Source organism: Calypte anna, chromosome 1 (assembly GCF_003957555.1).
Source record: "Calypte anna isolate BGI_N300 chromosome 1, bCalAnn1_v1.p, whole genome shotgun sequence".
Classification (NCBI taxonomy): Eukaryota; Metazoa; Chordata; class Aves; order Apodiformes; family Trochilidae; genus Calypte; species Calypte anna.
The window spans coordinates 125,590,467-125,618,402 of NC_044244.1; the positions used below are offsets into that span (position 1 = coordinate 125,590,467).

General features: G+C 42.4%; 1 protein-coding gene across 3 annotated transcripts in view; it reads left to right on the forward strand.

Moving 5' to 3' along the window:
* The window catches only part of ARHGAP6 (Rho GTPase activating protein 6), a 328,240-nt gene that overhangs the window by 144,983 nt on the left and 155,321 nt on the right, over positions 1–27,936 (forward strand). The window contains exon 1 of one of the 3 annotated variants that reach the window (XM_030451730.1): positions 21,811–21,855. The exons of 1 other annotated variant lie outside the window; for it this stretch is intronic. Coding sequence is in view for 1 of the 2 variants with exons in the window: in XM_030451722.1 (XP_030307582.1) it covers positions 22,218–22,262 (45 nt within the window). In the remaining variant the exon portion in view is untranslated. Of the gene's footprint in view, positions 1–21,810; positions 21,856–22,177; positions 22,263–27,936 lie in introns of those variants that run through there. One more of the 3 variants, XM_030451722.1, reaches the window with a different exon arrangement.

Genomic DNA, 27,936 nt, shown 5'->3' on the forward strand with positions numbered 1-27,936 from the left:
AGTTCAGGGAGGACACTGATTCCATGAGTTTTCAGTTCTCTGGCTTCCAGAGAAGTGATCCCAATTTGCAGTTGTTCTCTGATGCAAGAAGGGAGGAAGAGGTGCTGAGAGAGTTGTGTGAACCAGGGAGAGGTGGGAGAGTCTCCGCGGGCACTTTGGGAGATCAGCAGCCACACAGACACCTCCCACCTTGTTTGGGCCCAAGGTCCCTCTTATGTTAAGCAAAATCAGTGTTCAGGAGACTGCATCTTGTTAATGTGGCAGCTGCTGTGTTGGTAAATTGGTTTGGAATAACTTCAATATGAGAAGTGTGATGAGAAAAGTCATTTTATGATCTATTTCAAGGAAACCCAGAGGGACATTCAGAGGTAGTCAGAGAGGGAAAGAATTGCCAATAAAGAAAATTTTGCATCCAGCTTAGAGGGGAAATTTGCATTGCCCTGTCTCCTTTTCCATATGTGTTTATATATAAGTATATACAAACAGAAATTATTTGTTCAGCATGCTTTGGTGTCCAATCAACAGCTTTTATTTTAACAATTGAATTTACTAAGATGTGCACTTAAGCTCTTGTCTTAAGACAGGCTATCTTCCTACCTCTTCTATGTACCTAGAATCATTCATGGCATCAGTTTTGCAAGTAGTTTTGACTGAGGAGCAGTTTTGACACCTCTGAGCTTTCTGCGTCTGAGTAAATTTTTTTTGTCTCCAATTGCAGCAGTTTATACTACAGTTCTGCAGCACATTCATCCTTCTACATGGGTACTAGCTAGAGGAAAGAGAGAAAATTTCAGTTTATTAGGATTTTGTGGAGCAACCTTTGATGCATGACCACATTGACTGGAGAGAACAGAAACGAAATATCATGAATGATGTGGCCGAGGTTTGGCTAAATCTGAGCTGGGTTGCTAGGTTACATTTCTCAACTCCATATTTATGTTCTTTGCAAGTTATATGGAAAAGCCCTCATTTCTCTGCACTTGCTTTCTCCTCAAAAGGCTGTGTGAAGAACTCTGCACGAAGCCAAAAGCAATATTAGGTTTTGGAATCAGCTTTCAGGATGTGCTGAAAGTTGTGTAATCAGCACCTTACCTCTCAGAAATTGAGTACTTTACTCTCCTACATCTCATAGGCATGCAGGGCCTGGGAAAGTTGGGGGTTTTTTTTTTGGCTACTTGAAAGACCTAACTAGAGAATTAAATGGTCTGGAAGTGTATCAAAAGTTTCTCCACCCTGTCTTCAAAGCTAGGCCCATCTTGACATCAGAATCTTTCTGCAGGCTTTTAGAATATTTTTAGGGAAGAGTCAAACAAAACTTTAAAAACATCACAGTGACTAGAGGAGTACAGTAGAAAAGTGCTAAATAAGGTAATGATTGCTTGTGAGAACATAAGGGAAAAGCAGTTACAACAGAGTAATAAGCACAGCACAAGAAACATGCACAAGCAGGGGAGTGAGCTGCTGGCAGTACTGTATTGCCCACAGGAGAGCTCTGAGTCAGGAAAGGGGCTTCCAGGCAATCAGAAGCAATGCCTTGTGCTCTAAGCTTCAAAACCCTGTTCTCCTTAGAGACCTCAACACTGCTGTCCTAAAATGAATGTGCATTCAGAAAGCCCCATAGCTCAACGTAGTCATATTTCTACCTGCGTTTGGTGAACTGAAACAGGAGTAACCATAACGCCCTGCCTGAGGACCTATAGAGGTGCAGTTTCAAATTACCTTGAAGAAAGGGGCAGAAACTCTTGAGAGTCCGGAAGCTGCTTCAGATGTTCTTCAGCTTCCCTTTCTTCAGGTGCTGCAGCTGAGCAGCAAATGGACGGTGGATGTCAGTACCCACTTCATCACCTTGGTGCCTCTGAACTGGAGCTCTGACACTTGGTTTCTTCTTAGAGGGCTTAAATAATATTTGAGTTTAGATTATATTTATGAAAAACCTTGAAGTCCATGTAAGATAGGTCATTCAGACCTATGCATGTGTAAGCAACTTGTCTGTCCTCTTCAGCAGCTGCCTAAGCAAGTTTTGTGATTAAATGTTGTATGTTTTGGACTGCGGTTCCAAGGCGTTCGTGGTTTGGCAGCAGCACTGGGCGAACAAGTTCCTGCCCCTGGCAGGAGAGTGGTGTAAGCCCCTGCACTTAGAGTGGTGTAAACTGGTGAAGAAGTGGGTTTTGCTTTTGATACCACTTGGATACACCAGGCTTATGAATTGCTGGTCACATTTTACAATATGATATACATAGGAGAGTAATTACCATGTGGTCAAACCTGTCTTGAAAACAGTTGAGTGAAGAACCTTCCTCCCATTGCAGAGTTGCTCATAAGAGGCTATTGGTGCCAGGGTGCTGGTCCATGCTCCCCAGTGAATGAGCTGGGGTTTGGTGGGACAATCTGGAAGCCAGTGCTGGTGCTGAGAGACACACAGCTGGAACCATTTCTTTCTCCCAACCCCCTGAGCTCACCCCAAGCCAATGTATGCACAGCACTCTAATGAGGAAAAACAGTGTATTGTTTGTTACTCAAACTAACAAACTCCCGAGTCTCCAGATAAGCAAAACACTTCAGAATAAGCTAGACCTGGAGATTTGGACTGGAGCATGCTGAGGGAAGAAGCAGATCCACTCAGATGATATGATAAGGGGCAATACTGGCATTTATTTCTGCTGAGAGCTCCATTTTGTAAATGGCTAAGTAAACAACCCAGGGAGCTGCTGGCCAGTTTGTCCCACTTCAGTATCTAGCCTAGCAAAAAGCAAATAAAGGGATCATTCTGTAAGTGCTCAGATGGTGATGGGTTTTTATACTGTGGAGAAGATGGGAGCAAACCTTGCAGAGCTTGCAGAGCTTGAGTATTTTTGAAGCAATCATAAGCTTTTTAGTAAGGTAGCTGATGTGAAATTCAGGGCTGATATAAACAAATTGAAATGGAGTTTTGGAACTAATGAAGATATTTATGCAAATATCTTTGTGTCAAGGGTAAAACTATATTTTATTTTGTTTGTCTTATGCTTTCATGAATGATCTTGAATTTTAAACTATAATTGCTGTTACAATTTGTGGAAGGTTGAAGTTTTGGAGCACTGAAATCACAAAAGGCTCTGGGCAGTTCTAGGAAAACCTGTGACTTCTCAGAGGAAATTAATCTTAATAAAGTTATGTCAATGAGAGGAAAAAAATCCCAGGCCAAACTTTTATTAATCAAAACCCACAGAAAAAAAAGGTTATATAGTAATAGTGGGGAAGAGGATCTGGGCATGAATAGATAACAAATTAAACATACCACAGTGCAATTTGCAAAAAAGGCAAAGACTGTTCTGGGCAAGGTTCCTAATGTTTCTGCTACATCTGATACAGGATTATTTCCACTTCTTCCCTATAGGGGCTTAGTTTTATATTCTCTTCAGACATTTACATAAATCTTGCAGAATCACAAGGCACAGTTTACAGATTATGTGTATTAAATCAATCACATGTTTTAGTTTCAAGTTGTATACAGTGGGGGTTTCTCTGTGTGTGCTCCGGACATGTATTTGGATTATTACAGGTCATGATAATGGTTCTGAGTTATATTTATCCATTGGCTTCCTTTTAAGTCCTCAGAGTGATCATTTCTGTCTGAGCAATACCAGCAACACTGGGAATACTCCATGGAAGAAAAGAGTGCAAAAAAACCCAAAACCCTTCAGAGAACAAATCATAGGAACAGCCAAAAAAATTGGTGAAAATTACTTCAGGCTTAAGGCTAGCTTTTAAGGAGAAGGCAGGTATAGTTGGAAATATAGTGTAAGCAGAACACCAGGTATACCTTAAAACTATTTTAAAACATGTTGGTGTTTTTAAAAGTAGTGACAGAAAGAATGCAGATGACCAAAGAAATAATTCAACAGAAAAAGGGTGACTCAGACTATGTATTGGGGAAAATATGTATGAAGGATCAGAAAAAAGGAAGATTTCACATCACCTAATAGAGTTTGGTGTGCTCAAAATGAGCTTAGTTCTTAGAGTGGGACTAAGGAAGCTATATTCCATGGAAAAAATGGGCTTCACTGAAACAAAATATTATATCAAAAGATTGCTTGTCATACTAAAAAAACCCAAAACTATCAGGAGATTTCCATAAATTAGAACCAAAATACTAAACGTTGAGATTTTTACTGACAATTTACATTAGGCAGGAACAGAAGTAAAATTTTGTGGGAAGGTAAAGGTTTTTCTAACCAGCTACCTGTCTTGCTTTGCTTGGGTGAGCAAGCTTTGTCTGTGCAAAGGTGCTGAGACTGGGTGGGTTGGAGATCACAGCTGTACAGGTCTGTCAGGAAACCAGCTATCCCAGAGGGCAGGACACTTCACCCTCTCACCTGAAATCATCCCCTCATGCGAGGATGCTTTGGACCAGACAGCAATGTTGAAGCCTTCTCGGACATGGCAAAAAGAGGGAATAAAACAACCAGGAGCCTTCGTTCCTGTGGGATGACTCTGTTCTTCAGAAAGGGCCTTTCTTCCTTGCAGCTCTAAAATGGTGTGGATGGAGAGCAGTCTCCATTCTCTATGGCTCTTCTAAACTGTTTTCCCTGCAGAAATGGGAAACTTCTGCAGTTTTCTGTCTTCCTCACTGTCATGGCCTGGAGGCAAATGTGTCAGTAGAAAACAATGAGTAAAGTGTTGTGCATGTTGTGGTGCACTGTGGTGCACCTTGTACAGCTTTTCTGAATCCATGGCATTTAGGCATAGAAGAAAATAGCTTTGAAGAGAAACAGTCAGGCTAAAATTCAGGTCTGTTTCTTCAGCAGACTGCACAATTATCTGACTTGCAAACTCTGCAGTGTGATGGGTTAAGGAAACATAAGGAAACACTCTCTTGCTTCTGGAGAACGAACCTGAATAATCTGAATTTAGTGGTCAGTTATAAAATTACCACACAATTAGGCTGTTTTCCTGGTCCATGCTTATAAATGGCAGTGGCCAAGACACACATGGGTATTGCATGTCTGAGCAGCAGTCAGTGAGAGCACACAGAGGCCTCTGCAAGGAGCCTGAGCACTTGGCAGGCGAGGGGGCAGAGAGGGTGGTGACAGCAGGGGAATGTGGGGACTTCTGGTGGCCTCTGTATGAAGGGCATGGGTGAAGCTGTTGCTTTGTCGCATTTCTCAAGAGAGCCTATCTGTCTTTTTTGCCAAATATAGGGCTGCCTTTCTCCTTGCTGACTGGTAGGTGTACTCTGTGGGCTGTGGATGTCAAAGCTGCCCGCAGACTCTATCCTGTCTTTTCCTCCTTCCTACCTTGTGTCTTCTCTGACCACCTCTGTAACACCTTTGAAAAGCTTTGCCACTCCTAATTTTCCTGCTATTGTTACCTGGCATGAAGCTTACTCCAGGGGTGTCTCAGGGAAGCAGGATGATGCCTGGCTGTGCACAGATTACAGGTGGAATTTGTGTCTTCAAGTGGGATTCACATGCAGCCAGTGATGTTTGTGATGGGTCGGAGTGTCTTTCAAACAATGCTCCACCCTGCTTTACTTCTCCCTATCACTGATAAATTCAAGTGAAAGTCATAAAAGCCAGAGGGTCTTGGTCTCTTAACGGGAGTCTGTACGTCTAAGGACCATGTTTCATGTCCATGAATTAATGCAGGTATTTTTGAGCCAAGTCTGCACTAATCCTCTGGCCCCAAGTTCTGGGAAACATCCTTCTTCAAGAGGACTCTGAAGCACCTGCTTTCCAATGCAGATCTATTTCCTTGGCAACTTTATTTCTAGAGTGAAAGGCAGGTTAATGTCCTGTGAAATGGGGGCTTTGGTGAACAGTAGTACTGAAACCTGTGACTACATCGCTGCCATCTTAGTGAGACATAAAGGCTTCTTCTGTAGAGAAACTTGATCCATTCATGCAAAAAATCTGAAATCTAACATATATTAAATGAAAAATTTATATTTATTTTTTATAGTAATTAATATTGTTTTAGTAAAAAGATAATATTTTTATTCCATTTTTTCCTTTGATCCAGAAATGTCTTTACAGCTATTGTATTTTTAATGCTCTGTGCTTCTTTTGAAAACATTGAGCTTTATGGTTTTGCTCCCCTTTTCAGGTTTCATTTTGTGAACAACTCTTTATAGAGAAGTTCAGCATTCGTAGACATTTGCTAGTGGCATGGTGAGAATATTAGTGATACCATAGCACTGCATCTTTTTTTCTAAGGGACTCATTGAATACAGACGAGGTGTCAAACTCCTGTGTGATGTAAGGCACACCAAGGTAAGAACTGGCATACTGGCTGAACCCTACCACCACAATGCAGTTTTCTGTGATATGCAGGAATGATGATTAAAGAAAGTGTAGAAGATGGTAGAAGATTTAAGAAGTGTAAGATAAAAGGTATGTTTTACTATTCCTGATGGTTAGTGATTTAGACTCTTCTTGACCTAGGCAATAATCTGAGCGACTTCGTTTAACAGCCACTGATGTCTGGGAACTTGTCTATTAGGTTTTCAGGCCCATTTTCCCTCCTGAGTTTCACAGTCATGACAGGAACTTCCACAAACTTCCTAACACTGGTAGGGCCTGTCCTTTATGGAGAGGGCATATAACAGGTAATGTAACCTCTTTTAGGAGTAATAAGCCCTGAATATACAGGGGTTTAGGAGAGAGATTGTACAGTTCTACAGACTGTTTAATTCCTCTGATTTAATGCAAGCCACTTTTGAAAGGCAACCTATAATCACTCATTCCTCCTGCTTCCCTGCACCAGGTATAGCAGTTGAGTGATCTCAGGGGGAGTTGATATGACAGAGCATTGATCCACCAGAAGACTACTCATTTTCCGTCAGAACAAGAATCTTACCACACAGCTGCTAGACCGGGAGCATGCAGACAGACATGAGAAAAGCCAAGGAATGCAGAGGGTTTCTGTGGGAAACCTGTCAGGATGGGAGCCTACCACTGGATGGGTTCTGCCCACTGTGCATCTGCACAGGGTCTCAGTGTCAGGAGTGGATGAGACGTGTCAAGCAGCATATACTGTTTGTTTAACTTATCCTATAGATATCATAGCTTTGTAAGACTCTTTCATTAGGTGAGAAATTTGTTTGTTTTTTTGTAGTCATCTGAGACAAATTCCACCCTCAGTGACATGGGCACAACAGACACCTATGTTTGAAGAGAACATAGTTTGTTAACCGCAAGGAGAACAATGGGCTTATTCCTAATGTACTTGAGTAGGAGGAGCCTCATAAATGTAGTTTTCCATTCTGTTTCCCTGACTTCACTTGGAAAAAAAATCCCACCAAATATGCTACAAGTGGTAGCTAAAAGTTTTCCTCCTTTCTGTTATTGCTCTTCAGATTTTAAATTGAAATTTTCCATTACAACACAAGACATCAATGTACTGTTGTTCTGTATAATACATGGTGCTCATCCACATATTGGCAGCACCTTTATATTCCAGTGCTCTAAGGAAGAAGAAAGAATTGCAAATGAAGCAAAAGATCTGTCAAGTTCACTTCAGTATTTGGATTTAACTTTTAAATTAAAAGAACACTGATTCACTTCATTGTTTTCCTTTGTATATATCTCATACTTTTTAATTGCAGTAATACCAATTTTGCCATAATCATGCTGCTCATTTAATAATATTCAACAGAAAATAAATGTGACAATTAAAACATGAAAAGATCCTGAGCTAAAACCACAAAGCTCAGACCTTAAAGGACTGGCACGTTTTAATAGAGGTTTATTTCTTAATGTATTTATAAAATTTAGTCTGATTTTTTAAAAACTGAGAGGAATATCTGAGCCTCACTTCCCCTACATAAAAAGTCTGCAAAGCTTTGTTAGAAAAATAAACAGAAAAGGCTCCGAGTAATGCATGAGCTCCCAAGGAATGCTTTGCAGCCTAGGCTGAGGGAAACTGGTGGGTCCACTTGTTTGTTTGCTGCATACACAGACAATTCTCCTCCTTTCTGCTAAGAGTCCCCTCACATTTGTTTTGGGTGGATTCCCACCAAAAAACAGAGTGTAGCCCTGTGTGTCATGCCAGGCCCCAAGCAGCAAAACTGCCACATTCTTCTTAGCCTCCATCAAGTGGGCACCATGGTTCTTGCTCTGGTACCTCCTGTAGCATTTGTTGAGCTGCACCTCCGGGTGGATTACACACTCATGATGTGCAAAGTGAAACACTATGTTTGTTGGATGGCATTTCAGAGGTGAATCCGGAGGAACTGATAAAAGGTCACAGCAGAAGGACACAGGAGGCAACATGAAAAGTTTCCCCGTGAGATGTTCTGCCATGGGTTTCTGTCTGGATGAAATAGTATGCCTGGGAGATGGCTTCTCCATCTGAGACCTTTAGTTGGACCTGAAGTCATCTTGGAGGTAGCAGATGTATCTTTGATATAGCAGATCAGAGGTGCGTAGCCTTCTCAGGAGCAGTTTTCCACAGAAGAGCAGGAATAATCCCGTAGATATAGTTTCCGGGGGTCACTATATGATTCACTATACTGCCCTAAGGCTTTACAATGAATCACAGGGGGGAAAAAGTCAAATTAGACTTAGACTTAGACAAGCATTTAAGCATGTTCATACAAAAGTATGAACAGTCTTTGGACTACAAACATACTCAAAGCTATGCAGGTAGTTAGCTGCTACCTTGAATCACAGCCATTGTCAGCAGCCTGGGATTAAATAAAGAGGGGGACTCATATTGTGCTTTGGATGTTTCACAATGGTTTTGAACTAAAGTAACCCAATACTGAGAGCATTCATTCACAATTCAATAGGGTAACTACAGAAGCCTAAAAGTCATCCCATTTGTCAGAATAGTCCAGATCGTAGACAAACATACACAGGCATTGCCTTCTGGATCCTTCTGAGCTGATGAAACAGGTCACTGCAACCATCTGTTTATCCCTGTACTGTGCTGGTGGGTCTCAGAGGTACCAACAGACCAGGGTGGTTCAAGCAAGAAACCAGTCAGATCTTCTCTTAATATTACTGTAAATCATTCAAGCAAGTTACGATGCTGTTGCTTACAATGAAGTAAGAAGCAGTATAAATTTTCCCCTCTGTGGACCCATGAGATCAGTCATTTCTGTTAGGACAGTGGTGATTCTCCCAGGATCACAAGGAAACTTCTTGTGAGCCAGAGAGAGCAGAAGAATCTGTCACGAGTGTCTTTTAGGCATGGCTTTGTTATTGTGTGTCCATTGATGAAGTGTGCATCTGTAGAATTACTCCAGGCCTGTGCACCACCATCAGCAAAATACTGCTGTCTGCCTTCTCACAGGTACCAACAAAAAGTGAAAACCTATCTCAGACAGCCTGTCTGTCTTTCTCCTCACATGGACATTGCTCTTCTTTTCTTTGGAGTCTCATGTGGGCTTGTAGTCAGTCTCTCCAGTCCTCATGGTACAGTTCAATTGCCATAATTTCATAGAATCATAGAATTAGCCGGGTTGGAAGGGACCTCAGAGATCATCTAGTCCAACCCTTGACCCACCGGAGCAGTTGCTAGACCATGGCACTGAGTGCCACATCCAGTCTTTTTTTAAATGTCTCCAGGGACGGAGAATCTACCACCTCACCGGGCAGTCCATTCCATAGCCTGATCACCCTCTCCGTGAAGAAATTCTTTCTAATATCTAACCTAAAGCTCTCCTGGCACAACTTAAGACTGTGTCCTCTTGTCTTGTTGAAGGTCGTCTGTGAAAAGAGTCCAGTTCCCACCTCGCTACAGCCTCCTTTCAGGGAGTTGTAGACAGCAATGAGGTCTCCCCTGAGCCTCCTCTTCTCCAGGCTGAACAGCCCCAGCTCTCTCAGCCTCTCCTCATAGGGCCTGTGCTCGAGTCCCTTCACCAGCCTGGTTGCCCTCCTTTGGACCTGTTCCAGGACCTCTACATCCTTCTTAAACTGAGGGGCCCAGAACTGGACACAGTACTCGAGGTGTGGCCTCACCAGCGCTGAGTACAGGGGAAGAATCACCTCCCTGGACCTGCTTGCTGGTGACGCTGGTCCTGATACAGGCCAGGATGCCATTGGCCTTCTTGGCCACCTGGGCACACTGCTGGCTCATGTTCAGCTTCCTGTCAATCCAGACTCCCAGGTCCCTTTCTGCCTGGCTGCTCTCCAGCCACTCTGTCCCCAGCCTGTAGCGCTGCATGGGGTTGTTGTGGCCAAAGTGCAGGACCCGGCACTTGGCCTTGTTGAATCTCATCCCGTTGGAATCGGCCCAGCTCTCTAGTCTGTCCAGGTCCCTCTGCAGAGCCCTCCTGCCTTCGAGTTGGTCCACACTTCCTCACACTTTCACTGTAAGACCAGTAGCAAAGCTGTGCTGGCATGAGGTCTGATCCACAACCTTGTCTGTAAGCAGAGCTCAGCCAAGAGGGATTGTGTGCAGTATAGTGCTGCCCCAGAGAGGAGCAGTGGGAGCTCCAGGCCATTGTGTCTTCATCTCTGAAAGCTTCTCCATTAAGCAGTGGAGACTGCTCTGAAAGTCCCTTGAGTTGTGGCCTTATGTGTGAGTTGGTCATATGTGAAGGCCTTCTGTCATAAGTTGTCCATTTCCATGTAATGACAGAGAAATTGGGCCATCCCTGTTGTATTGCCATACCCACTTATTTGATAGTAGTATATTTTCTCACATTCTCTGTCACAGAACGATTTAGCAAATTTATTAACAAACCTTTACCAATATATAGTGAGTATATTATGTCATAAATGAAAAAAACCTGACTTGCTTTGCAAATTTCAGCTTAGTACCAGTGGTGGGTGGAGAGATGTTATAGATGAAACAAGGGTGAGGGACATTCTCCCAGCTTGCTGCCTGGCACACGTATACCAAAAGGGGAAGGTACAAATCCTCTGGTGACTGTGACATTTTATTGAAAGATTATCATTAAACTGAGATCTTGAAGAAGAGATATTGCTTGGGCTATTGAGTTTACAAATTACAGCTTTATGTACACTGAGAAGTGGGGAACCCTGTTATTACAGCCAGATCAATATTCTTACAAAGCTGCTACCAGATGGCCATATCAGTTTTGAATGGGAAATGAAATAAAGCACACCTATATGATCCCTGTAATCACATCCACATTGGGACTTCAGCTATATGAGTGAAAACCTACACTTCTAAACTGATTTTGCAATACAAGTACAATGTCCTGTGAGGCTTCAGTTAAAGTAGACATGTAAGAAAGGAAAGCATGGGAGATGCTGGCTGCAAAGGAGAAGGAAATACTTGAAACCCGTTTCCTTTTCTCCAGCTGTGCCATCTAGCTGTTTTTAGCTCAGAGACTGGAGCAGCAGACTGTGAAGCAGAGTGGTAAAAGAAATGAAAGGGTTAAAGTGAGTTTTAGAGAAGCAGGGGCAGTGTGGGTCTGTGGAAGGAAAACGCTTCCCAAAATGGATCAAAAATAACAAATTCAAAATGAATGAACTTTTGTTTTTGCTGAAGATTAACTTAAGTTTTTTTAGAAGAGAAAAGACTACTTTCTCTGACAACACAAACCCTGTGTATATTTACCTGAGGCTTATAGAAATAGCTCATATGACAAGTCTGGCTCCATAAACTCCACCTAAGAAGCCTGGATCAGCAAAATTCAATCTGGAAGCTGTCTATAAATTTATGAAACTTGTCTGAGGTTACTAAGTTAAATAATAAAGTCACCCTTTGTTTGTAAAAAGATATAACAGTTTTAAAAATTAATACTGGAGCCCACTGAAATAAATGTCAGCATTCTATGCATTAGCTAACTTTTGTTTTAATTCTACCAGTAAGGAAATGCTAACTAAGACATATAAAGTGAGGGCTCTTTGTAAATAGGTTTAATTATTTTCTTATATTGTTTTGTCTTTTTTCCTCACTGGAGACTTTCAGCAGTTTCATGCTTCAAGTAAATCTTAAGGAAGAAGTTAAAGCAGGCAGTCAGCTGCTCTGAAGGCGATCAAATAGTACTTTTCTGCCATGTTTTACAAAGAGATGAACAGGCGATCCCATTTATAGAGCATACTACGTGTTGACAGAGCACATTACTTCATTTTGCCGTATTGGCAATTTGAGATCTTAACAAAACAATGCTGAGGTCGCTCTCATTCTGTATTGCCATCCTTGGAATGTGGCTTGGGTTTTCATTAACTCTGTCGCTGCAAAGTACCGCAGATGGAGGCAGATTTTATAGGGCAGGGGGAGTAAAAAACACTAGAGAGCAGGAAGGTGTAAACAGCTTGAATTCTTTGTCCCGTGTGGATGAATTTCTTTGCCTTAGGACACTCTGATGCTCTCTGCTTCTTGTGGGCCCTTGATCTAATTGGAGATGAATGGGTGGATAGCTCGCAAGGGCTTTGATACCCCCCAGCTGCTGTGTCCAGAGAAGTGGTCTTGAAGTCCTGCAGCCAGTGAATATAAGCTTCAATATAAACAGTGAAAGTTTGGATATTCAGCCCAGTGCTTGGCTCGCAGCATTCTGGCTCTGCACAAATCACATACAGGATCACTTCCAAGATTTCCCCTCTGCTTTTCAATCAAGAGAGAAGGACAAAAAAGGGGAAGAAAGAGCACAGCTCTGCTTCACTGCTGCATTATTCTCACTTTTCCCTGTGCTGGCTTCATTGAATTCACCAGTATTATCAAGCTACAGTAAAACTGCAGTGAAGCTTTCCAAGGCCTTTTCTGTATGTACATTTTTGTGAGCCATACCAGCACAGTTAAAGCAATACAAGTCACTTGAGAAGAATTTAACTGCAAAGGAACTGGGTGTCCTTATTGCAGAAGAAGAGCAGGATAGTGAGGGATTCTTCAAGAATAGCTGTAGTGCTTTCAATTCATAGTTTACCTTTTTCCAAAACAATTGCCTGAGAATAGGCCAGCATTTTTATACAACCCAGCCTTTCCCAAGCTATTTTGCCCAGAGGGATCTTCCCCTCATGGATTAGCATGCCATTGCTCAGTGCTGGGGCTATATCACCTCTGGATCCCTGGATCCAGGAGGTTATGGTCTGTGTCATGTTTTTACCTTCCTCCCACCCTTGCAAAGGGAATTGCCCCAGTTTGGGCTATACAGGAATAGCTGCATCCAGACCACAGGGGATTCAGTGTATTTATGTCAGTAAAGGGTCCTGCAGCTTAAAAGAATACATCTCTGCAAGCAGATAAACTGCTTGGTCGACACTGTATGTCTTATATGGATTGTGCTTTCGTGTTCCTGTTGCTTTTTTAAAATCACTTTCTCAACAGTGCTTGTACTCAGGGCTCCAGTTTCCAGGTAACAGGGAGCACAAGACGCCCAAGCACTTCAGCCTTTCATTGAACGCAACTGAGAAGCAGTTGTGAGCACTAACATATTATAATGCTTCAGTTAAATGCAGCTCTCTTGGCATGAGGACTAATTTGTGGAAAAAAAGCCTTCTTGGTGGCACAGCAGTTATATTGGTGCAATTGTCCTCTTCCTGCAGGGCAAAATAAAAGTGCAATAAATACACCTTTTGCTCCGTGTTTACTGGGCTGTTTTCAGCAACGTGCACTGCTCGGTACTGAGTTAGCCCATGAATCCTTTCAGGTAAGATAGATCTGCTTTGCCTGGACACAAAACAGGCCTTTCAAATCCCTTCCTCAAGTTCCAACCTGTGAGCATTTTGGTTTGTATTTTGGGAAGGTTTACCGTTGACACAAGCTATAAAGCCAGCTTGACAAAAGGCATTTTGCACAGTCATTCTTTCCTTTGGGTGGCACAATTTGTTGTAGGATTCTGTACATGGACATGGCTGCAATGGGATCCCCTACACATAGTCAGCATACTCAGCTGGGCCTGGAAATGTATTCAGCAGATCAAACACAGTACCTTTTTAGACTGACATATCTCGCACTCTTTTGACTCTATTTGCTGCATAGAGTAGGTCTCAGTGACTATAATGGAGATCAAGACACCTAACTTATTCATACATACCAACAGGTAGCTATCTGAATCTGAAAATGAATAACACTTGGAACATTTGGACATGGTTGATGGTGTTGGTTTTTTTTCTCTCCTACCTGCTTTACAAGGTTTTCAGGCTTGGGGTAAGAGTCATCCAGAGTGTTTAAGATTCTGCATTTCTCTGTCTCTTCTTTGAATGCTGAAACCAGTTCCCTCATTCTCTCTCACTTTACATGACAGGTCAAGTGACTGTCACCTGAAGCATGCCTGAATGATTAGGTGACTGGTTTCTTACTAGAAAAAAAAAATGCTCTGATGCTTCTGCAGTCTTAATTTGAAAACAGTGATAGACTTAAAGCCAGGGAAAACAGTGCTCAAATAAAACTTTGCTCCTCAAAGCTCTCAGAATTCCATACAGTGAAATTGTCAACATACCTGTTCTTCAGAGTGATAACAGACCGTGTATGTAAGATACTAGAGCACTGTAAAAATACTCATTGTTAACTCAGTAGACAGCCATATGTACAAATGTAAAATTCCTCATAAGGAGCTCAGTGTGTTAGTCTAATGCATGTGATTCCATTTTATAAATATAAAAAAGAAGAAAGGTTTCAAAAGCCATTAGTCACAGTAATGACTAGAGATTTGCTGCTGTGGAAAAAGCTGGCCTTTGAGTCCTTCGTTTGCAACTCCTTGAATCCATTTCTAATCAATCCAGGAAAAACTATTCCTGGGTTACAAGCAGGCTGTGCTGAGACTGAGGTTTACAACTATGAGAAATCCTTATGGGCTGTCCCCAGGCCAAGGCCAAGGTCTGGGACTGGCTCAGAGTGTATGTCTTCGGTTAAGTCCACCCAGTGATCCAAACCAAGATCTAGTGAACTTGAAAATTCTGGGTTCCCACTTCCTAATGTGGGCTCCCTGGCTGTAGGGAATGCTGCCTGCCAGGGCTTGGCACTGCTGGAGATGGCACAGTGCTTTGGCTTGCCAGTGCCAAGACCTCAGGGCATCACAGGACTGTGGCTAATCCTAATTCCAAAGTAATTCCCAGGCTGGCTTTTCTGGCTTCCCAGGCTCCCTGCCCTGGAGCTGAGTTGTACTGGGATGCCTCCCAGGGACTGTCTCTCTGAGGGCATTTTGGATGAGCACTCCCCTAGGGCTCACAGGAAAGGGGAATTTTTGTCAGGCTCATTACTAACCAAGAAGACTAGTTCATGATTTGTCTTTTTCTGGCTTAAAAAAAAAAGTATGAGAACTTAACAGTTCACAAGGAGTTTTAAAATGTTGGCTTTAGATTCAACCGAATGAAAGACAAATTTTGAGAAGCAAAGTCTCAGTTGGAACACTGGCTTTTCAACCAGTTCCAGTGAGTACTATGCATAATAATACCCTGCCTCTTAATTTACAGTTGAAATTCAGAACAGAAGAACACAAGATCCATCTGCTTAGACAGTCCCCAAATTATTGACAACTACAAAAACATGATGTTTGTAACCACTTCACATATTGCCTGAAACATAGTAAGCGAGGACTTCATTTGAAGAGGTTTGTTAATATTATAAATATTATTACTGTTGGTCACAAGAAGCTTGGTCTTGTTCCAATCTTGAAATAACTGCTTTTACACTGAGAAACTGGTTTATGAATTACAGCATTAAATCAAAATGTACAGTAGTCATGCTAATTCTTGGGAAGATTTATTGTCTAGTTATTACTCTGCAGACCAAATGGATAACAGTCCTATACTATCCATGAAACAATTTTAAATAAACTTTAGGTTTGTGAAAGAGCCCTCCACTGTCTTAAATTCCTGTCAAATACCCAGATGGTAAATTTAGATAGAAGCCCATGCATCTCTGTTGGTGGTAAGCATGCCTCTTTCTAGTCAGAGAAAGCAAATGTAGCTGATTTGTTTCAAGGTAGTGCTTTTATTTTCTTTACTTTATATAGCTGCAATTTCTGTAAAAGTCATATGTATTAAAAGAAAATTGTGCTTTTCTTCCTCTCTAGTTCTCGGAAGATATTTTAGGGAGAAAGATAATTGGTAGTGAGAGCTCAGCCCAGTAATGCAGTTTACAGTGAACGTGAGTTGCAAGGAGATAAAGGAACGAAATACATGGAGATCTACAGCCACTTTCAGAAACCAGAGAAATCTTCCAGTGAATTGGTTTTTTCCCAGATGTGTATCATTTGCAGAGATGAGACTTCACTAAGATTTTTGGCTTGTACGCTTAAGCCTCTTAATCTCTTTTGAAACCTGGATGAGGCAAGTTACCTTTGCTTCTTTTTTCTTCTTCTTCTTCTTTTCCCCTCCTTTATTTTTTTCATCTTATTCCTGTCTGCCTTTTAGCTTGTTACATCTGAAAGGAAAACCAAACAAAAAAACCAACATAAACATTAAGTTGGGAACAGTTGTTCATCTTCACAGGGAACAGTGAGTGGTCCCATTTATCCAAGTTGCAGCCTTTGATGAGAGAAAAAGATGAAAAAAAGGATAAATACTCATTTTGTTGAAAACTATTTTATGCTATGTGATAGAGTCACATTTTGGATTTCCAAGTTTTTAGTTTGTAGTTTTAAAGATGTCCTAGTGAATTTTCAGTCATGCTGGGTATGGAGACATTGTATGGGTGCAAACATAAAGAACGTGAAGTGATTTAACCTTCTAAAATACAAGTCCTTTAGATTAAATTTCTTTTCCAAGCTGCTGATAACTGATAGTGCAGTAATGCAAACTATCACATACAGAACATCATACAGTGGTCTATAAGTTAAACAGTATAGTGATCTATTGGATGAAAAATTATGAATGTGGTGACTAGCATTAAATACCTCAGTGAAATTCTGCTTTCACTCCAGCCAGTGCTAACACAGTCCTGGATGCACGTTAATATGCTTTCATCAGGGAAAGTATTTTGCTTGTGATTGCTCTCTAAGTTGTTTTTTCTTATACCAAAAGAGCTGGTCTTGGCCTCGGGCAATATTGTCTTGTGTCTCACCTTCCCCTGGGCTACTTTGGCATTGCTGACTTTCCATCCCAGCTGATGCTCCATCAGGCAGCAGCAGCTCCAGCAGCTCTGGCTGACCACAGGGAGAGGTCATGGGGAAGCATGGAGGGGAAGGACCTCTAGGTGCTTACTGATGCCATGCCTAAGAAAATCCTTTGCACAGCACAGTTACAGGTTTGAGTTAGTAATCTGGAGTCTGGTTTGCCCTCTTGAGCTTCACAGAGTCTGCTCCTGAGGAATAAAGCACTAACTTCCTCTTCACAGGTCTGAGCAATACTTGGGAAACTGTGCTTCTTGAGAGCTGTTACAGTGTCATGCTATTCTAGTGTATTACATCTTGTATAAAGGTGTTTCAATCATCCAGGAAATTACAAAGATCAAGTTCTTTCTAGACAGGATTTCTTTTGTCTAAAAGGATTTCTGTCACTGTTGGGAAAAAGCATCTCTGTGAGTGACATAGTGCTTCAGTCCTCATGGGCATTAAGTACTTTCTCTTAGTTCTGTCCCCAGAAAAAAAATATAATTAGTTCTGAACAAAGGATTTTTGCAGTGTGTTATCCCTAAATTCTGATTCTGATTCCTTGGATTCTAGTTGTTGCTTATAGAGACTTATGCATTTGACTTACTTGTCTGTTTTTTTTGTTTTTTTTTCTTTTTTTTTTGTTTTGAGAAATGGACTTAAACTGTAACTTGTAATAACCGAGTGAACATTTGGCCAGGATAAGAAAAGTGCTAATTGCCCAAAGAAGAAATGTGCTGCCAGTATCACTCTTGGCCCTGGTTCAGCAGCCACAGAGGCAAGTCTTTTCCAGATTTGGAGCTAGCTCTGTGTGGAAGCTGTATTAATGTGCTACTAGAAAGGTCAAACAAAACAAAACTTTCATGCTTGCTTGAAGCTTTTTCACCTGAAGATGTTGACTGTTTTTTCACATGCTAAGTGCAGTAGCCCCAGATTTCTGGAATGAAAAGAATCAAGACACTGAGACTATGAAGGACACTTCTGAAAGTCAAAGTGAGATTTAAAGGCTGAAGCTTATTCCATAGCTGGGCTCCCAGGTGGGCTTCTCTTCACTTAGCTGCCGATGCCTGAAGGGCAGCTATCTGAACTAATTGTTGTGGACTCTCACTAGAGAGATGTAGGCACTTTAATTTATGTCACCTACTTTAGATGTCTGCTTGGACTGACATAATTTTTTTACTAGGTATTTCTTCTTCTGGAATAGGGGACCATGGAGTGGTAAAATGAGATATACATGGTAGATGTTTACATTTAGGTGAGAGAAAGCCATCACAGCCAGAAGGACCAAGCTGACTTCTCTCCCTAACAGGGTGGATCTGGACATTTGGACATTTTTTCCTACCTCATCTGATGTGACATCAGATAGCTTGAGTCACTAATTCCAGGAGTCATGGCAGAGAAGTAGAGAGGTCACTTCTCCCAAGTTTCATAATTGTGTGCTGCCTGCAACTGTATAGCTGGTTTCCTTTGTTTAAGAGCAAATAGTCTTGAGAAAGCACTCAGTTCATAGAGTAATACTGGAAAACAAAACCTGGCTTCATTAATGATCAGCCTGGTAAAATTCAACTACCTACTCCTTTCCCAGCTGCTGTCTTGGAAGCAACTAAATTTTAGTTGAAATTTTGTTCATTCTTCTTTGCTGTTGTCAACAAGTGATAAATGGGAGAGAAAGAGTTCTACTCTGATCTGCATTTGCAGGTGTAAAGCATACATTACAGCCTCTTAAAGCAGTGTAAGGAACAATCACAATGTGAATCATGGAAAGTGTTTTTAAAATGCAAGGAAGCAGTACCTCATACAGTAAAAATGATTGAAAAATAATTACTGAAAAATCCTCCCATTTATATTGTTTCTTATTGGTTGAGTAGCTATGGAGATAAGATGCAGGAAAATAACATAGGTTTTTTAATCAGCTATTAAGAGAAGCTGACCTGGAAGGTTTATATTTCCCAAAGTGAGCAGCATGCACTCTTTGGGTACTCATTACCAGGTAAAAAAAGGAGGAGGGAAAAATAGGGAGTAATCATAGATCAATGTGAATAATGAAGCAATATGAAAAGGGAAGTAGTAGTCAGAACTGCTGTGTAAGATCCTTATGCTAGTACCACTTGCTAAGTGGTTTGAAAGAGAGAGATGAGTAGTGTGGCTCAGTTTGTTACTGCTCATTGGGTATACTTCTAATCCTGTGCAACTCAAAGTCAGGTAAACTCCTTGGCCACCATCAATAGAGTATAAGTGAACTGTCTAGCCATAGCCACAATTGATTGCTTTCAAAATGCAAAAAGCTTTTGTTTGAGATCTGACCCTTGAAAACAGTTCTGGTAATTAGCAGTTAGGTTTGAATTTCGTTACTGGGTACATGAAGATCTTTATCTGTAACATGAAATTTCTGGTAGCTGCAACTTAACAAAACCTTTAAGATTTTATAAATGAAAATACTTTAAAAATATCTTCTCCCTATTTTTTTGATATTGTGTGGACAGAAAAATCCCTGCATCTAGTAAACCTGCATCTAGTAAAACCACTCCAAAATGTTAAGTTTTTGCTAGTAACTTTTTCCTTGTCACTGTAAAACGTTCTAATACATTTTCCTGCTTGCATATTCTTTAACTTAGCTTCACCAATGTAAGAATCTGCCCCTGTTGCAAAGGTACTGCCATGCACGTTCTTCTGCCTCTGGTACCCTGCTCCCAACTAGACAACCTCCCACTTTCCTTTGTGCCAGCTCTGTCACTTATCTCCTCCCTCGGAGAGCTGATTCAGCCTGCTAAATGTGAAGAAAACTGCATGCTCCATTTGCTTTGCTGGTTTGTGACAAGCACAGAGGCCTTAGGAAAGGTTAGCATGTGGCTGGAAGTGAGGGATAAAGAGGGTTATGGGAGCCGGACTGTCCTTTCCGCTTGCAATTAATTACTAGGTCAGAGGAGTTCAGCCTTCAAAACCTCACCTTTAGCCCTTCCCCCCTCTGGCTTCACTCTCTGGGGCATTCTTCACCTTCCCGGCTTTATGGTTTTCTCCCTTTTCTCCCCTACTCTGTTTCTTCCAGGTTTTACATCTCTTACCCCTTCACTATTTTTTCCCTGTCCCTTCCAGTTCATTCTCCTCCATACTATTCTTTTCACTTTGGGGTGTTGATTGAAACGTGTGACTGTGACCCATTACCCCATGTTTTAGTCCTCTTCTGAGGACTTGCCTTTTAACTTGCCTTTTGCACTGATTTTTATCAGAAGATAGAGCTAAGAAGAAGGTGGTGATGCTGTAGAGGTCAAGGGTAAATATCCTGGATGCTTCTCCCCAACCTTGTTTGGCTGCGTTCTGTTTCTTGATGTGGCCAAACACCTTACCTACAAAGCAGAGAAAAAACAATGTTTGGAGTTAGGGCATATGCAGAGTTCTCAGGCTGAAACCATATCCTGGAGATGATAATAAAAAGCAGAACTGCAGAAGGGAGGGAAACCCAAACCCTCAGAACCCTTTTTTTCTTTTTTTTTTTTGTGGTGGGTTTTTGTTTTATGTTTTGTTTCTGTTTTGTTTTGTTTTGTTTCTCTTTGCTTGTTTGGGTTTTGTTTGGTTGGTTCTTTTCTGTGGATTTTTGTTTATTTTTAATTTTTTCCCCTGCCTGCATGATGAGTTGAAATGTTTGCTATGTAATGTTTCCTTCTGTTGGGTTCTGCTTTCCAGTACATACTCTGCAACTGCACAAATATCTACCATGCATTGTTTTCCACAAAGAAGGGTAGCAGAGATTGTTCGCCCAAGAGACAAAAATGGACTTTATGGGTAAATGCGGATATTGTATTATTTGCCCATGCCAAGTTAACTGAAAATTATCTCTCTGTCCGTGGAAACTCTTAAAGATTATTTCTTCTGCAATAAGAATTAAGATACTTGGAAGATCCATAACTGGAAGCTCGTTGGATACAGTACATCATTGTGAGAGCACATAAAAACTTTGACTCAGATGATTTATCTTTCCAGCATGTATTTGGAGTTATTTTACAATTTTTTCCCAAAATATGTTTCTTTTTTTCCCCCACAAGAACTATGTTGCCTTTGTTCATAGATAACACAATGCTCTGGTAACACGTTTGCTTAGCTTGTTGGTCAGAAACAGTAAAACTCATTAATTTCATAAACGTCATGCAGCACTAGAATAAGGCCACTTCCTCAGAGAACAACTGAGAGTAGCTGGGGGAGTTACTGTGCTAAGAGAGATTTGTGCGAGGCATTGAAAAATGATTAAAAACATGGAAGAGGGCTCAGGAAATCATCTAGCCTGTCCCTTGCCTCACTCTGCTGAGGTAATGCTTAACTGAGGGAGGTTTATGTATTTTTAAACACTTCCATTGATGGAGATGGCAGTCTACCCAGGCAAGTCACACAGAAGTCACTAATTGTAACAAAGCAGAAGGCAATTTTGAGTTTGTTTCATTTTCGACAGCTTGTGTAAATACTCATTCATAAAGTAACGAACAGGCCGTGAAATAGCGTTGCATTTTTCAAAGCCTCCACGTTTTAGAATCGCGACCCATCCTCCCAAATCACACGTTACAAAAAAAAAAAAAAATAATTATAAAGCTAATTTTATTTGCTCCTCTCTCTTTAACCTTTCGGTCCTCCCTTGCAGGACCGAGACCACTCCGCCGAACTGCAGCCGCTGCAATGAGTCGGGGCGGGCTGGTTCCGGATGTTTTGCCCTCCGGTTGAGGGGACGGGGCCGACGAAGCCGCCGGTCCCGAGCGGTCGAGGCCTTGGGGCAGTACCTCCACCGGCGGGCCCTAAGCGAGCGCTGGGGACGGGCCGGACAGTCCGAACCGAACACAGGATCCCCCGCTCCCCGACAGCACTCCGGGCACCCCATCCCGCTGCCGCTGCCCCCGCTCCCCGCAGAAGAGATCGCTCCGCCGCCCTGGCTCTGCCCGCAGGTGCGGCCGGGCAGGGGTGAGGGGGCGGGCGGCCGGGCGGGAGAGCGGCCCCGCCACGGGGGAGTCACCGGCGCTGGGCGGGAGGACTGAAACCCCCGCCTCTCCAGCGGCGCCTCCTCCACCGTCGCCTGCTCTTGCATACCGCCCGGCTCCCTCCGAGGGGCTGCTGGCTCCCGGGGCGGGGTGGGGAAGGGAGGGACAGTCGGGGGCGGGGTGCAGGCAGAAGTTGCGAGGAGAGCGGCGGGGAAGGGGCTGGAGGCAGCCGGACGGGAGCCGCCGCAGCCGTCTGAGGGTAGAGCAGCTCCTTGCACCACTGCCGCCGCGTTGCGTGGAGGGAGCGGCCCCTCCGCTCCGCAGCACCCATGGGGGACTCGGTGTTCAGCGAGAAGCCGGCGCTGCACTACGCGGTGAGTGCTGGCGGGGCGGCAAGGGGCTCCGCGACCCCCGGGGCTGCGTGGGACAGGGGATCGGCCAGGGGGGCGGCGGCGGATGGTGTTTCCACGTGTGCCAAGGGGTGGGTGGGTGCGTCTGTCTGTCCGTCCATCCGGTGTGTGTGTGTGAGTACGCAGGGGCGCGGAGGGTGCCCCGTGGCTGCCGGGGGTAAGCAGCGGGTCTGGGGGAAGCCGGTGGCCGTCCTGCCCCGGCCGGGACCCCTCGCCGCGACGGGCGCCGAACTGGGAGCTCCCCTCTGGTTTTTTTGCGCTCTGCTACAGATGACAGGAAAATACATTTTTTAAAAAATATTAATAAAGAAGCGCGCGGTGAGGTCTCAGCGGCGGGGAGACTGGGCTGTAGTCCGCACGAACTGGCGGTGCGGACTCGCCCCGGGCAGAAGCGGGGGGAGCAGAGAGGCTCCGGGGTGAGGAGGTGCCTTGAGGGGAGTCCCGAGAGCCCCTTCCAGCACCAGCAGGTTTGTACCTTCAATCTCCATCGAACTGACGGGGCAAACCCCGGCACTGGCACAACGGGTTCCAGCACCGTTCCGGCTGCGTTTGCGATAGTAACACCGTATTTTATTATTTTCCTCACAAGAGGTTATGCTGTTGAGAAGCCACTTCCTTTCTACCAGCCTTATTAGGAGCATTTTCTCGGTTGCTCGGGCAGAGAAAAAAAAAAAAAAGAAGACGCATAAAAACAACCCAGCTGCCTCCCCCCCTCCTGGAGTCATAAATAAATGCTAGCACCGCTATTAGCGTGCTAGGTCTGATGCTGCTCTCGTTTACTCTCATGTAAATATTGAATAGTTTTGTTGCTGTTGATGAAGTTATGTGGGAATTTTCAGTCAGAGCAGATTGCTTTTCTGGTCCTGGCAAGTACAGCATCATAGGGATGGGTTGGTAAGTGTATCACTTACAGAATACTCTCCTATGTGCTTTTTTTACTGGGTTCACCTTGATTCTCTCAGTATTTGGCATGAAAATTAAGTTTCTTTTTATGCTTTTTTTTACCTTATATGAACAGTCTAGAGTAGGAGGGGTTGCTTTGTTTTGTTTTTTCAGGGAGAGGATGATGTATGTCTTTGTAAATACTCGACTAGGTATTAGTGCTTTCAATTGTTGTAGTAGTCCGACAGTTTTCAGAGGTAATGTTGACTAAAATAATCTAGTAGAAGCAAATACATTTGTTATTCATGTTTTAGTAGTGACAATGATTTCACTGGAAAATAAATCATCACACATCAAATTAATTTGAACTCTTCTTTTAATAGGGTGATTGCCCCGTTCATATTTAGGCTCATAGAGGAGACCAGTGCCAGTCACGTCACATGCTTGCTCCATGAAACTTTTATTACTTCCTGTGATTGTGCTTGTCAGTCTACCATTAACTACTACTTACAAACATGTTATTGTTTCTGTCAATTGGGTATCAGTCCATTCATTTTCTTGACTGCAGCTGGCAGCAGATAGTGCATTAGGCTCAGGTCAACAGGCATGCAAAGGGATGGCCAGACACTGCAGATGACCAGGACTGCTGCTGCAAAACTACAGCTGTATGTTGCAGCAAAGGGAAAATACAACTCAGAGTTGTATTTTTACATTATATTTTTTTTCTCTTTTAAGATGTATTACAATAATGAAGTAACAGCGCATATATATGCACCTGGAAAGTAAATGACTTTTGCAGGTTACTGGTTTGTTTAGAGAATTTGGATCTGGATGCTGTGTTATCCATGCATATGTTTCATGTAAAGTCTGTCAATAGCCTAACTGAAAGCAAATGCTTGTTGACCTGAAGATAAGCTAAGATTTTAGAGCTTTGTTGGATTGAGGCCTTAATAATTACTGCTTGAATGTGACTTAATACCATTCTCCTTAATTTTGAATTATTGCATGTTGTAAATACAGATTAAGTTCTTAGCTTGTTTTGATAACTGTGAATTGAAAGTTATGCAATGTTACAGTATTTCATTGCGGTTAATTTATTGGCATAAGAAATTATAGTAATTTCCCTAGTGGGCTTTTCTTCTGCTTTTCAGGACAGATAGTTAAAAGTTTCATGACTTCTGTAGAAGTGTGTAAGCATCTAAATTAGCATCTTCGTTCAGATTAGCAGTGTGCTTTTGAAGGGAATCTCTGGGCCTTCCCTATAAGTGTGCTTTGCTTCACATCTTTCAGGCGAGATTGATCTGAGGGATGTGCTGCTGGTTCTGCTTCAGTGCCTGGCGGATATTTGGGCCTCAAGACCAAGCCGGAGTTAGCCTGAGTGTAAAGTTCTTGTGTTCACATGGTTTGGACATTGTGTCCTCTGTACCAGCTACTTGGTTCAGGCACTGTGCTACGTGATAAGGTGGCCATAAATCAACAGGGATGCCACTGTGATATTTAGGCTTCATAGTGTATTTGCAAGCATAGCTTAATCAAAAGAAGACTTTAATTTAAGAGTGCAGTGCTTGTAGGCATGATCACCTAACCTATAGCGTGTATATTAAGTGTGAGTGGGGTGTCTGAAAATTACATCACAGCTACGCTCTGAACTCAGCATTAGTGTTGACTCACTAGAAAGCTCTAGTAGGCAGAGGTAGTTTTAACCATTTGAAACATTTTTTCAGAGGAAAGAAATCATCCAGCTGAAAATGAATAAACATTTCTTACTAAAGGAGAGTGGGTTAAAAAAACACAATACAAAAAAACGGGGAAGAGAAAAAGAAAATAGAGTTATGCTTGCACTGAATCATGTAAGTTACTTCTTCCTCCTAGTATCTTTTCACCATCCCAGAGACTCTTCCTTTCTGATATTTTTATCTGGATAGTATTTTTACGAAAACTTGTAGAAAGTTAAATAAGATCTGTTCCTCACTGTGTGTTATCTGGCCAAACGGTATCTTTAATTTTTAGATGTACATTAGTTTTACCTATCCATTAACTGTCCACCTGAAATCACTTTGATTATGATACCCTTTTCAAATGACTTTATTAAGAGGAGGTTTGCCCCGCTGAGTAAACCCTTTTTGTCTTTAACCAGGGAAGAGGAGAAAATGTGGAGAAGTTGGGATATGAAGGTGGCTATGGTGACTTTGGGGTAGTGTGGGGATTTCATCTGAACAGAAGATGTGAGACTCTTCCTTGGGGCCAAGAACTGGCAGTTCCAGCAGCCGGAGCGGAGAGGATGTTTGGGTCCCTGGAGGACACAGCAATGAGTTGGTTTAAGCCTTTGACTCAATTCCCGATAATGAGGTTGCTTCCAGTTCAGATGTTGAAGAGTGTTTTGGGAAAAGAGGGTTTTTTCCCATCCTCCAGCATTTGGGGCATTATCATCCTGTCTTGTGCTTTGGATCAGGCGGTGCCCTGCTGACCCTTTGCTGGTGCAGTGGGAAGACTTAGTGCTTGCTGTTACCATCTTAAATCTGTCAGCTTGCATGGAAGGATGGAGGAAACAAAAGAAACACTTTGCAAGGGAAACCATAGCACTGGTGAGCTGCAGAATGCCTTCTGGAGCACTGAGGGAATTAAAAAGAGGATAATATGTTTTCCTCCAGTATTCTCGTTGTGGTTATGCTAGTTGTTACTCGTACCAAAATTAGATTATAGAATAATTCAAAGGGCAATAGCAAGATTGCTGGTGAGAGTGTAAAGCTGTAGGACTGTAAAAATGTCTTCATGAGGAGGACCCAAGCACTGGCATCCTCCAATGGGCTTGCTTTTTTTACAGGAATCCACTTTTAGAGAGAGTTGCTTGCCTTTCTGATTTCAAGACACTTTGCCTGATGACTTGGGCCTTCAGCCTCTTGAGGATTTTTAATAACAAAATTATGTGCCACAAGTAGACCACATTTATTAGGATGGTTGCAGCAAATCCTACAAGTAATTTATTTTATCTTAAAGGACTAATAAGTGTGCTGCTTTTACTTGGTCTATTTGTCTGCTTTCTCCCCAGTGGGCTTGTCAGCAAGAAGCAGTGCAGGAGCAGACAAGACTGGTGCATATTCAGACTGACCTGACTGTATGTTTGTGGTCAGGTTTGGTGAGGTGAAGGATAAGCTGTGGGATCCAGGCAGTGTTCTACATGAACATAAGCTCCTACCCACCAGGGTCTGAAATGTAAATGCAGGAGAGAGCTGCCTATTACCTCATATTCCAAGTACTCAGAGGAAGAGTTAACAATTAAAAAAAAAAAAAAAAGTCACTCTGTAGGTGTTGTTTTCTAATTAGGAAATGTGAAGAGTACTTTCAACTTGATCAGATAAGCAAGTTACAGAAGAGGCGGGTGGCATTAAAGGAATGAATGCATGTTGAATTTCTGGCATCTAACTCTTGGATTTTATTCATCAGAGACTTACGCTGACCTCATGCATGTCAGTTGTTTTGCAGAAGGTGTATGATTTCCATTCACTTGTTGAGCCCAATCCTTTATTCTTCATTTGGATGAAATTCCCAGTGCTGCTGATGATTCATGCTTACACTTTTTCAATGTTTGAAATTGCTTTTACTGCCAATCTTGAAAGAGCACATATAAATATAGGAAAAGAGCACAATTTTTTTGCTCAATAGGGAACACTAAGGCTGAGCTTTGATTTGGATTGATGGAATCTGAAGTGAGTCCAGCCTGCTTTTATCTGCTTGGCAAAGTGGCCCTGAGTTAAGGTCGAAGAGCCAGGATGAGGGGAAGACAGGAAGCAAAGAGCTCTTGTGTGTGTCACAGGCTTTTAAAAAACTGCAGGAAGTAGATTTCAATTCAGATCAGGTGATATTTTTTACAGTGCTTGAACTCTTAATGTATTCCTGAGGCTCTCCACACACATGGGTATTAATGTCCTTTCTCTTGTGTACAGGAGAAAAGATGGGGGCAGATGGAGGCTGAGTTTGGCAAGGCTTGCTAGGTCAGGCAAAGAGCTACATTGATGTGGTCGTGTAATTCTGCATGCAGATATTGGCCAGACATAGACCTGGCCCTAAGTATGGAAAAGTGGCTACCCTGTGGGTAGAGACAACAAGAGATAAAGCTTCCCTTTCTGTTTGATTCTCTTCCTGTCTTGACATAATCTATCACTGCAGCGCAACAATTCTTGTAATACTACTTACAAAAATTGATATTTAATGAACTTTTAATGCCAGTTGAGCTACAGGGTTTTTATTCAGAGATGCACACAGTCATTTGGCTCTGATGTGGGAGTATGCTTCCCTGGTACAATTTATGCTGATGGCATAAATCCCATCCTCCAAGAGGGGGGATTTAATAAACCAGCGGTGGTCCTCTGCAAAGCTGTTGCATGTATGAAGTTTTGTGGTTATAGTGCTGAGGAAGTCTGAGCAACCAAGGTGCTTGCTTTTGCATGGCCAAAATAAGCAAACTATGCCTGGCAGGAAGATTAACCATGCAGATGAAGTACAAGAGGAGAACCGAGGCTTTGGGTCTTTGTCAGGTCCTTTTTTTGGTAATTTTTAAGGAAAGCACTTGTCATTTTTTATTTTTCTGTGGAAATGCTTCTCTTCCTGAAAGAACTGACATGTAGAAAAACATGCTAACTTTTAGGAGATGTTCAGATATGAAGGTGGTGGGATACAGAACTGCCTCTAAGTAGAAATGTTGGCCTCCACGTGGTCAACATTCCCCTTGCTGGCTGATGGTTTATAATTCAGTTCT